General features: G+C 40.0%; 1 protein-coding gene across 2 annotated transcripts; it reads right to left on the bottom strand.

The window, feature by feature from the left end:
* Positions 1–629: 629 nt before the first annotated feature.
* LOC120509124 (CDC42 small effector protein 2-B-like) lies at positions 630–10,146 on the bottom strand. 2 transcript variants are annotated; one of them, XR_005629163.1, is made up of 5 exons: positions 9,756–10,146; positions 8,140–8,341; positions 7,613–7,714; positions 6,865–7,055; positions 630–4,255 (listed from the first exon to the last, which is right to left on the bottom strand). XR_005629163.1 is itself a non-coding variant. In XM_039723442.1 (4 exons), the coding sequence occupies exons 2-4, from the start codon at positions 8,191–8,193 to the stop codon at positions 6,981–6,983; spliced, it is 231 nt and encodes a 76-aa protein (XP_039579376.1). In that variant the 5' UTR covers positions 8,194–8,341; positions 9,756–10,143; the 3' UTR covers positions 4,500–6,980. The 2 variants fall into 2 exon arrangements, 1 of the variants encoding a protein (XP_039579376.1); XM_039723442.1 differs by lacking the exon at positions 630–4,255 and having other exon boundaries at positions 4,500–7,055; positions 9,756–10,143.
* Positions 10,147–12,245: the final 2,099 nt, after the last annotated feature.

Raw genomic sequence — 12,245 nt, 5'->3', positions numbered from 1 at the left:
CGGTGTGTCCTGTCCTGCCACATACTAATCCTTCTCCTTGTGTTCCCCAGGAAAACACAGCAGTTTTTATTCTGTCTGCAGCTGGAAATAAAAATGGGCCAAGGAGAAAGGATTACAATTTCCTCTCAATAAAAGGAAATTGCTCCCTCAAAAGTATATGCTTGGTTTGATGTCCCCTGCCTTGATGATTGTTTAAAGACATTTTAAAAACATTTTTTACACTAAACATGTATTCTGCAGTCCAGTGGGACTATGTGGGTAGAACTGAGAAAGAACACTGACCCAAATGCTGCACATGTTTCTAAGAAATTTAGTAGGCAGTAGAATAGTAGGACAGAATAAAGCAGGTGATGAGGAAAAGGAAATAGCTTAACCAAAAAACATTTTACTCCATCCTATAAATTCTTTCAGTGCCTCATATTTTCACAGCTTTTTGGCTGGAGTCTGGAACAAAACAGCAAAATAACACTGTGAAACCTCTTGATTAAATGGGTACAGGAAACACTGCTGCTGAAGCCTGCTGTCTCTGTGAGACAGGCACACATGGCAGCGACAGGGACATGTGCAACAGCCCCGTGGGACCTGGATCTCCTGGCAAGAGACTGATCCAAAACATACAAAGGACAGCATCTCAGAATTATTTTTTAATGCAAACACATGTTTAGCAACTTTTCCCCATGTACCAACAGCCTTATCTGAACATCAGGAAATATTAATTTCTGCAAGGAAGAGATACCCTAGTTCACTGAATATTATGCAGCAGAGAGAATAACTAATTGAAATGCATTTTCAAGGTAATGTTTCAACTAGATGAAAGAAATGAGTGAAAGCCTTACTCATACACCATTTATGCAGCAAGGCCCCATTAGCAAGCATTAATGAAGCACTGTAAACCTTACTTTTGAATTACATTGTTAAGCTTGTGTCACACCCTCAAAGGCATTGAGTCAGGTTTTAATATTCCCTGGTGGTGGAGACTGCAAGGGTAAATGTGGGTAACTGCATTTAAAGGGGTATTTCTTTCAGCATTATTCTGCAGCTTCAGCTCATGTTGAGTCCAGACTTTCAAACTTGCATATATTTGATAAATTTTTTAGAAATATATTTCTGACTAGAATAAATACCATTGTTATGTCAGATCTATGAATCCTTAATAACACACAACTCGCTAATTACTGGTTATTAGGGCAGTCTTCATTCGTCTTTAGACTCATGTAAGTTATGTAAAAATGTACACCTATTTCTTAAGCACCAGCAAGATCAGATGCATGTAAATACACTATTATATATAAAATAAAAAGAATCCTGTAACCACTTTTTCTAGCTCTTTGATGAACAAATACGAAGTGAATTAGTCATCCACTTGTACAGGCCAATGTCAGCTTTAAAAGCACATTCAATTCTCTTCCAGTGATTTAAATGTAGATTTTAAGTCAACTTTTAAATTTTTCAGTAAGTCAGAGCAATCATACTAATTTCAGTTTAAAAGAATGGCTTATTTCTTTACACATTACTTAAGATGGTCTAAATATATACATATATATTAAAACAGTAAAAGACATTATTCACTTCTTTTTTTTTGCCTCTGAATTAGGATGGGCCCTTAGTAATAATAACCTTGGTTTTGTTCAGTTTGGATTCATATGCAAATATTAGAGGAAACTTAACATTTGTTAGAATATTCTTCCCATTTACATTGTTTTAATAACAAAAAAATTAAAAGGTTCGCTCAATAAAGTAGTTTCAACACAGTTTTGTGTCCTTGATTTAATGAGTAATTAATTGCAGAGGTCTCAACAGACACCTCAAAGCTGTGGTTCTTGTCCAGCCTTTACTACTCTCTTACATTAAAACTAGGTTAAGAGAACTTCCATTTAAACTGAGGTTTTGGGCATCAGTTGAGGATATTGCTCATGCTCATGGGATGCACATGAACAGGATGCATGGAGCAGGTGGCAGCCACAAGGTGTTCAGTAGCCATACTGCAGAGCTTGATGGGCTGGCTTTAGGCAGTGCAGGGCCAAAGCTGACTGTGCCATGGGTGCCCTGTGCCTCATCCTCCCTGAAAGGGCACAGCTTTTAGTTATGAATTGTCCATCTCTGAGCTCCCAGGTGAAGACAGGAGCTGTGGCTCAGTATCAGCACCTCAAGCTGGGAGCTTTTTTGGCACAAGAACAGATACCAGTAATATCCCTGTCTACTCAAAGTGCTTTCATTCTTTCGATTCATCTTTCCATTCTCTACCAAACAGCAGGAGAAAAAGTAATAATGGAAATCTGGAATAGCCATGGTGACCTTCTGGCATCTCAGTCTGCAGAGTCCAACAAACTGTCACCCAAATGTCCTCAGGCACAAGGAATTCTTCATGATTTTTCACTCCAACCTGTCTATATCCTCCCAATACCTGGAATCTGAATATCAGGTGGATCTAGTTAATTTCTCTGAAGTTTTGGCACTGCAGTGGACCAAGGGCAGATACCCTTTTACTACTGCTATTTTGTATTAATTAGTTTTTATTTGGCAAGTGTTCCTGTGGGTGCAGTAAGCCTTGGCATTTAGAACATCTGCAACCTCATATATAGCAGGAAAAAAAAGAGAAAAATTTCTCTTCTTTCAAACATAAATGTGGAATCAGTCTGCAACTGTTGAAACCAGAGCTACCTTTGTGAGTGGCTCTGTACTTTCTGAAAACAGCTTTGTAAGCCATTGCAGGAAGAGGATACTACCATTCATTAAAGTTATATTGGCAATCTGTGTCTCAAAGTCCCAGCTTAGTCATGCATTTAAGTGCCTAATTTCCTCCATATGCCAATTATGCACATATTATGGGTATTTTCCAACTGATATCAAAGCTGTCTTGTGCATTGCAGATAAGAAACGTCAACATGAGCATGTTCTGCTCCTTCCTCATTAATGTGCACCACATTGCCTCTCTGTGGCTAAATCTCCCTCACTTCCATATCTCATTTTTTCTGTAGTTTCTGATCAGCCTGTTAGCTCTTCAACACCTTTCCTGCAGTAGGAAGAGTTAAGCAATAACAGAGGGACTTTATGCTTTCACACAGCAAAGAAAAACTGGCGTAGAGCTGTGCGTGATGAAAGGTTTAATTGCACAGCTTAGTGCTCTGTTGAGGAAACAACTGTCCAACAGACCAGTTGTTAGAGAGGATCTATTCTGTACAGGATGAGAAACCTTTTACATATGCAGTGTAACCACATAAATATTAACAGGAAAATTACTGGTCTAAGTACCTTGAGCCTTTTGTGTCAGACAAATCTCTGTGTATGAAGGAAGGACAGTTTATCTGTAGAAGTCCAGGCACCAAGCACTTACAGCATCTCTTTAGGCACTCAGGACTCCACTTTTATAGGTAAGCAGCTAAAACTTTGAATTTCAGGCATTAACCACAAAGTATCTGGAAGCCTTACAGGAACCCACTCACCAGAGTATATCTTAGCACCACTGTAAAACAGCACTGTTTTCTTCCTGTAGTTCCACGGCAGTTATGAAAGGCAGACATACTGTTCTTCAAATGTTGGCTTTTCAAGGCAGTGTCACAGTGCTGACAGCAAAGTAAATCCAAACATGGTCAGGAGCAGCCATTTAATCATTTTTCACTGACAGATTGGAGTTTCTTTTTCCACTGATACCATATTTAGCAACATAAAATGAATTTCATGAACATGGATTTTAACACTGTTGAATTGTGCTTATTCTTACTGGCATAGTAAGATTAAGGGTATTTATTAATCTCTCAACATTTTTTGTCTATACAGAGTGGAAGCTACAACAGCACTTGGTAATTCAATATGGCAAAAGCATACAAAGGAATAGTACCATGTGTGGGGGTTGCAAGTTATCATATCACAGGCAACTTGGAGCATAGCATTGACACCCTGAAATTGTATAAAGCTGCTCTGCAGGAGATAAAAAAAAAGACATATTAGGCTGTGAAAAAGACAAATACCTTCTCTATACACTGACCACAGGTGTATGCAGTATTGTGGAACAGTCGGTAAAGCCTAGCAGGAACATCAAGGGATAAGACAGCATGAATTGAAAATACCTCCCCATCCCAAATTCTTTTTCCCAAGGAAGCAAACAGTGCTAAGACTCTGCCAGACTACATAAAAACCAGTTGATCCTGCTCTGCTTGCAAGTTATTTTACTTCTCACCAAAAAAAGAAACCATAAAATGGCATCATGTCAGAGCTGCAATGTTTCTTGATTGTCTTGATGTAAGGTCTTCACAGCCTACAATGTAGATTAAAAAGTTTGATCAACTGGTATTATTTCTGTATTTTATTTCAGTCAAGCTCAAAAATCCACCAAACCCCACAATGGAGTAAGAGCTTGCATAGAACAGAAGACTTGATGTAAAATTGTGCTCTCTAGTGGAGAAATTTCATTCTGTGCAATAAAAGTTCAAGCCATGCTGATCCATCCACTTAACCAACAGGTTTTCAGTGCAGAGAAAGTATCAACATTTTCCACAATATGAAAAGAGTGCAAGTGCCCAGTTCAACATATTTATTATAACTAAGATAGGCTCATACTGAGTTACATAACAGATTACAGGTACATAAGGTTTCTAAATATAGAACAAAAAATACCTAAGCCCTAAGACATGTGTTATGTTTGTTAGATTTTTTAAAATAATAACACTTTTAATGTAATAGCAAAACATTTCTTTTTAATGATATTGCACTTTTTTATGGTCCTATATAATACTATAGAGTCTGATGAAAATAGGTTACTTTCACACCAGATAGTGCTACTTGGTTTACATGATCAAAACTAGGGTTTTTCTCTAAATAAGTGTTTAATAACAAATTTTCTGTTCATTTATTTTTAGAGAGAAGAACTGAAATATTCATCAACTCCTTTATTTCTAGTTATACCACTAATTTTAGATCTACTGAATGGCTCTTCAAGAAACCCTAACTCCCGTTCAATGTGTTTTCTGACAGTGTTAACAAAACACAGGCCATTTTCTTCATGACAACTGCCCTATCAGTACTTTTTCTGGCCAGGTATAGATGACTGAATGCATTAACTCTGTATAATAGCAGATGAATTAGAATGTATTCTTTCAAATAACTTGGCCACTTTCTGTGTCATCAACACTATACAGGAATTAGCTTCTTTAAACTCTGTATCTTAACTAGGCTGTTAGAGTATATCTCAAGTTAGAAGACAGAAATGTAAAAGACTTGAAAAATTTAAATGTACAGTTAACTATGCTAATTTTAAAATATATTAAAATTTGGTGTGCATTCTAATTCAAGAGTAAGGATCTAGCAAGACATGGATATTAGATTTCTCTTATGTGGTTACAGAATGTTATGATCAGCTGTTGACTGTTACAGAAAGCAATACTCCCTCTTCCTTTTTGGACCTAAAAGATAAAATATGGGGGAGGGGAAAAGCTGGTTTTTTTAACATATACAGAAACACAGAGCTACCATTCATGTTTTCAGTTCCCCAGTATATTCAGAAAAGGCAGCCTAACAAACCAGCAAAGCCAGCAGCCTAGATTTAAGAAGTATCACAACTACAAACAGAATCATACAAGTTAAAAGATTTGCCAGCTATAAATTTTTAAATGGAAAAAAGTTCCTAACTGATCTTCTGCTGAGAGCAAGGGCAGAGTTTGCTGACTTCCAGCATAACTTGTGCTGATATGGCAGCAATTTAAACACTTATAATTAGTTAATCCCATGAGAGCAAGCAGATTTCCTGTTTCTACAATGGCACTCATACAGAATTTTGAGCTGGGGAACAATTGTCAGTGATTGGGTAAGAGAAAAACACGGTTCTGCTTCAGCAGTTTTGTCATGTCACTTAATTGAAAGATGAATAAGAACTAAGTAATAAACTCTAGTTTGAGAATGTCTAAATATTTATGGCTATTTATTTAAATATTTATGAAGTGCTGGAACTCTGCAAAATGCTGTTTCCATTCAATACTCTCCTGCAACTTTTTACAATTTTCTTTAAATGTGTGTCCTTCACACGGCCGTAACACTTACACCACATGCAAGAAAATATCAATTTCATATAAAACAGTCTTGAAATTAAGTAGCCAGAAAGACAAGCAAGATATCCCTTGAAGTCCTGTGTGGTTACTGTTACAGAGAGGTAACAAAGAGAGGGATCTTAAACGTGTTTAGTTTAAAACTCAGTGGTGGTCAAGCGAAACTAACAGACAGGAGTGAGCATGTTGTAGCACCACTGGAAGTTAACTGGCAGGTACAATTGGCTGTGCTGCAGCAATAGCTGCCAGTCACAGCAGTGTGTGTGCATGGATGGGAGGCAGCCCAGTCACCGAGGGACACATCTCTTGCTCTAAGTCTCATGTTTGCAAAAGCTCCATTTTTAGATACAAAAGTGTTATCTCGGCAAGGCAGAAGTTTCACTGTGTTTTGCAGACTCAGCTAACTATCCTACATTAGAGTTCATTCACTATCAAAAGGCATTAAAAAATACCAAAGATTTATGCAATAGGTTGTAAAGCATCTAAAAAACAGGTCCAAAGTTATCTGGCAGCTACAAGGTCATACTTAGCAACTCAGTTTAGCCCATGTAAGAAGTGAAATCATGCGACACCTTCCAATTAAAAATCCTCTGCGTTTCCCGAGAGGAGAAAAAGACAGATGCCAAAATCCCAGACAATTCATACTGACCTCCAATCCCATCTTATGTGACAGCTTTGAGAAGCTTTTGGGACAGAGCTAGGAAGTCATCCACAGTAACAAATTACAGTTGTTTCTACAACACTACCATGACAGACCATTTTACGGATAATTTACAATAATTCCTTCAGATGATATTGTGCAAAGAACACCAAAGCTTGTACTGACCTATTTTTAATTCAGGTATGCTCCCTACTCCATGATAACAAGGTTTTAGAGAATATGAAAGCACAATCCAGGGGTTCCTCATAAGACAGAGCAGATCCCAGCCTTCTCTCAGTTTCCTATATTTCAACAGTTGCAGAAGTGCCATTTGTGTAGCCACCTTTAGACTTCATGTGGTCCTGAATTGACACAGCCTAAAGGAAGAAAACAAAACCCTTATTAGAAGACACATCTTATAAATTCTGGTTGCCAGAGCAATTATTAAAGGCATCAATTTGAAGGGGCAGGTGGGCCAGGTTTGAGTCCCAACTCATATGCTGAGTCCCAAAAGCAGGGAGAAATAATAACTAAATCCAGGAATGTTAAATCAGTGTTTGAGATGAATTTTTCTATACAAAATCCGCTTATTCTTACATCACTCACCCTCCACAGCTTTGACTTCAAAGTGATTTGGTTCTAGTATCAAGTGCATCCATAGAATCTGCATCCCAAAGGTTCTCATGGTGTGTAAACTGAGGAAAATACCTCAGTTTACACACTATGAGAACCTTTGAGATGCATTTCCTTCTCAGTGTATCTCCCACAGTGTCTCATGTTTACCAATCAAAAGACAGTTCTGTTCTGTCACTACTCTATTGATAAAAAACCCTGAAGGTTTTTATCTTTTTTACAATTACCTAGTATTGAATTAGCTGCCTGCTGTGCAGGTTAGTGAGGGGAGGTGTGTGCCTCTCCCAGGGTGCACACTTACTGAGGAGTAGTCACTGCTCATGTCCCGGGCCCCGACGTGCGCGGTGTGCACAAAGTTCATTGGCTCTCCTATCATATTCCGGTCCAGCCTCCGGCGCCTCTTCTGTGACAAAATAAGAGATCTTAGCTCTCTATTCAGAAATCACCAGCAGCATTCAGCCAGAAACAAGTAGCCAAGATAAAAATAGATAGCCAGGACTGACCCCTAATGCCACCTCATGGCAAGCAGGCTGAAGTTTCAGACTGTTCACTGGAGGGCACTATGAAAGTCACTTTTATTCCTGCTAATTGAATCCTAGCAAAAGCTTTCTTTACTGCTGGAAAGTTGGGGCCTGAGAACTGCAAACAGTCACACTGTCTAAGTTTTTTGCAAAGAACACACAATTCAAACATAGCTTAACAGGACGGGTTTTGGCTGTTGCATTACTTTGCCCAAACTAATCAAAACAACAGTAATGAAAGTGTTTCCCACGTAACAAAGACAAAATTTCAAATCCAATAAAAGGTGGCAGTTGTGCATCTACCTACCGGTGGGGGCTGTTCACCATTGCACCAATTAAAACAAACCAGGAACTCAGTCATTATATTTCTCAGTAGGTAAAAAGGTCTTGTTAAGTGTAATTCTCTGGGAGCTCGAGCAGGACAAGTGCAGTTCCTAGAGTGAGCTTAGAAAGGAAATGCTTGTGCAGGTTCACTGGTAGAGATCACCAAATGCATCTGATAAGTACACCTGCAAAGAGATTAATATTTAAATTTATATTAAAATATATCAACGTTTTGTAACAGTTATTGAGCAATAGGCAGTTCCTAAGACTAAACCAAGACTGTTACATTTTTAAAGATACCTGTAGAGGAGAGGAGCATCAATTTAAAATGACTATGTTCATGTCAGAAATCAGGGTTAAGAACTCTGCATATTTACAGAGAGTATTGGAAGGTCTTTATAGAAATATTATAAAATCAATGCTAGAATTAAGACAAGTCTTGTTTAACAGTCTGTGATGTGGTTGTAAACAAAGCTAACCAATACTTATTATTTTTATAAGTAATTTAAGCTATGAAACTTTACTGTTTTGTAAGAAACCAGCTTTGAACAGATTGTTCTGCTAACATTTATACACTGAGGCCTTACATATTATATGGTTACTCTACTTAGATAAGGAAAAGCTCAAAGAAAAGAGCCTTCTACAATTCCAAATAGCCTTAAAAGAGAAAAGAAGAGCCTTGCACACCAGCAAGAAAACCAGCTATCAGAGCCTAGAGCTTCCCAGATTGTATAAAAATATTAACATAGCAGTCCTGAACTGGATACACAACCAGCAAACTCACTGACTCTAAGTACTGTGAAGCCAGAAGACAGCCCAACTTTTAGTAGTTACTGACTTTTTTTTTTAAAATGTATCTTTGTTCAAAGCAAACCTTGGGTTACAGAATAGCCTTTGCTATCAAATTTTTCATACCCCAGATGACTAAAACAATATCACAACATGTTCATTTAAAGAAAGTTTTGTTATTTTTTTTAAGCTTACAGTTTAACAGAAGTTAACAGTATAGTTTAATCAATTCAATCTTTCTGAACCCCCACTAAAGCTTTCACAACAAATCAGCATAAGCTTCATAGGCATTTCCTCCTTCATAGACATTTCTTATGTAGTCCCACAATTATGTAATTACCACATCTATTTCTTTCACTTCTGTGGTTTTCTAACATTTCATCATGTCTCACTTCAAGCAGATTTCTTAAATTGCTGCGATTTATCTTTCAAAGCATGCTACGTCTGCCCCTTTAAGTAGTCCATATGATACATTTCTGCAGAATGTCTGATATTATTCCAGTTTGTCCTAGGTGGTTTGATACAATTCGTTATCTGCCTCAGTTATCATTTTTCACCTCATGCCCTCACAATGACATTTATCACCACCGGGAGGGACAGTGCTCCCCACAACCACAGAGACAAGCAGAAGTCAAAGCTTTTGCCAGCACTTCACATTAATCGTGGGGTTTTGGGGTTCGTTGCACGTTAATGAGACCACATCAAAGCTGAGGCATTCTCAGGTGTGTCACGGCACAGAGATCACCCGCTGGCACAGCAGGCTGCCTGCCAGGACCCCGTGGCACCCCAGAGCAGCAGCCGAGCCCCTACCGTGCTCCTGCCGCTCCCCGCGCGTCCATCTCCCTCCGAGGGGCTCCGTGCGGAGCTCGGCGCTGCCTGCGCTCCCGGAGAGCCCTGACAGGATGGTGTGTCCTCATTCAAGCGCTGGCACGCACCCAGCTCCCGTCTTGGCAGCTTCAGCACATTTGCAGTTCATATTCCCGGGTTATAATTAGTCCTGTTGGCTAAGCAGGAACGCCGCGCTCCCGCGCCCTGCGGCGGCTGCTCCGCCGCGCTCGGTGCTGCACAAAGCTCCCGTGCGCTTCACGCGTCCCTACAGGTGTCAGAAACGCAGAGACCCGAAATAGAGCCCTGCTTTGGCGTCACATTTGTGCAGCCGTGCAGTTTTCTCAGCAGTCCCCGTGCAGCCTGTGGCTCACTTCCACCCCTGCGGCAGCTCTGCAGGTGTCCTGCTGGCACACGGCGTGCTGAACGCCTTCCTGTTGTCTTTCACATCTGAACGCTTCTTTTCCTCTGCATGACTCAGAGAATCGTCCCCCAGGCCAGGAATGTTTGTGCCAGGGCATGGGACACCACCTTGCTCCCAGAGACTCAAGGTTTCCACACTAACTAGAAGAATTTTAAAAACATCTTCATGTTTTCAGGCTCACCCAAGACAGGCAAAAGCCAACAAGAATCCCCAAAGCAAGGAGAAAACAACATTTTGTCACAGTTGGCACACAGACCAGAACGGGACAATATCCTGTTGTTCTTTCTCTGTGTTTTTCACCATGGCAGCAGTATCATCCAGGCCAGGAGACAAAGGGCCTGGGAATGGCTAGCACGCGCAGACACGGACGCTGGATGTGCTGGCAGGATGCACAGCCCTGCTGGAGCCCGGGGCCTTAAAGCACCCCAGAGCTTTGGGAATGATGAGATAAACTTCCCTGAGTGTAACAAGCAATTTCTCCTACCACTGCTGTGAATTAAAAAGTATTCAAAATCTTCCTGTATTTTACTTACAAAATATCAATGGAAAATATTGTCCTGAATCAAACCAAAAACCTGAATGTTTGCACAGACAAGGGAGACACATGGTAATGTTGATAAGTAATATCACTAAACATAATTATTCTTCCTAACTGCCCTTCAAACTCAAGGTCAGATCATGCAAAGTCCTTGCCTCAAGCTGTTAGTGCAAGATGAGGGTACAGTTAGTGAATATTGTCACAGGCTGCCATCCCCTGCCCCAGCTCGGTGTTAAACTGGGATTGCTGCTGGCCCCTGGCTGTCATCTTCATCCCAGCCCTGTCAACACCGAGATCGTGCAAGGAGCTGGGTATTTCAGCCTAAATGCCTTCTAAAAACCACCATGCTTCTAATTTGGTCATTATCCCTCCTTTGCTCATCTGACATCAGCATCATGTTAAAATCCTCGAACACTGGTATGTTTGAATGACATATTTGAATGACAAGGTGTGGCAAACGACAGCAAAGCTTGTACTTATTTTGAGCATGGAACTTGGAGAGTGCATCTTGCTTGGTAAAAAGGTGAAGAGTACAAAACAATTATTAACACTTTGGAAGAACCTTTGGGCCAAAATAGCTAAAATCTGCTGTAGAGTGAGCTTAGCTGCTTGCAAGCAGCACCCTGATTTTACCAGTATGTACAGATTATAGGGATGCATTCTCAAACCATACAATAATAATGTTACTATGTATCATAAATGTATATATTGGACTACCATCCTGGAGCTTCGCAGAAAGCTGAGAATAAGGTTTTACCTGAGCCCTTCAATAACCTAGGTGTGTAGGATTTTTAACCTAAGGAATTGGGGTGTACTCTCTGAGGACATCCTTCTTTCCAAAGCTAAGTAGACATATATTTAAATATTAAGTTTTCAAAACCAATCCAACCAACCAAAAAAAAACCCCAAAACCCCACTAAAAATACCCCTCACACATAACCCCCCCCAAACCACAAAGGCAGTCCCTCTGTTTAAAAATGAAAATGAGCTAAATTACCTTAATCTTGAAAATAAAAATTTATTTTCAACTAAGTGTTCATTCCCCTTCAAATAAGAAGAAAAGCCAAGAGACCAAAGTATGTGTTCTGCTTGGAAGTAAAAACAACTGCAAAAGAAATCAACTAAGATTTGCTTGCAGTCTTACCAGAAAAAACAGTAAAAATAACGAAAAGCAAACAAATGGTTGGCAACACACCCACCACCAATAATGTAAACATGTTGAATGGATCAAGTGACTTGTAAATGATGAAATTTAATGTTATTAAAAGAAAACTATGATGATAAATTTCCCTTTACAGAAAGAAAAAGCCTTAACAAGAAAAGGTAGAGCTCCTCAGGCAGAGCAGAGGAGCAAACACGACGGCCAAGGGAAAGCGTGTGCGGGAGGCAGGGGGAGCAGGCACTGCCCTCTCGCAGCGGGCTGCATTAGAGAATGCGCGGTGCCGGTGTGCGGGCAGCGCGCCCCGGGCCCGCCGTGACCTTCACGGCAGCGGCGCCGCGGCCCGGCCGCGCC

Source organism: Passer montanus, unplaced genomic scaffold (genome assembly GCF_014805655.1).
Source record: "Passer montanus isolate IOZ18808 unplaced genomic scaffold, ASM1480565v1 scaffold5, whole genome shotgun sequence".
Taxonomy (NCBI): Eukaryota; Metazoa; Chordata; class Aves; order Passeriformes; family Passeridae; genus Passer; species Passer montanus.
Note: the sequence above shows the minus strand (reverse complement) of the source record. Positions and strands in the feature narration are given on the sequence as shown.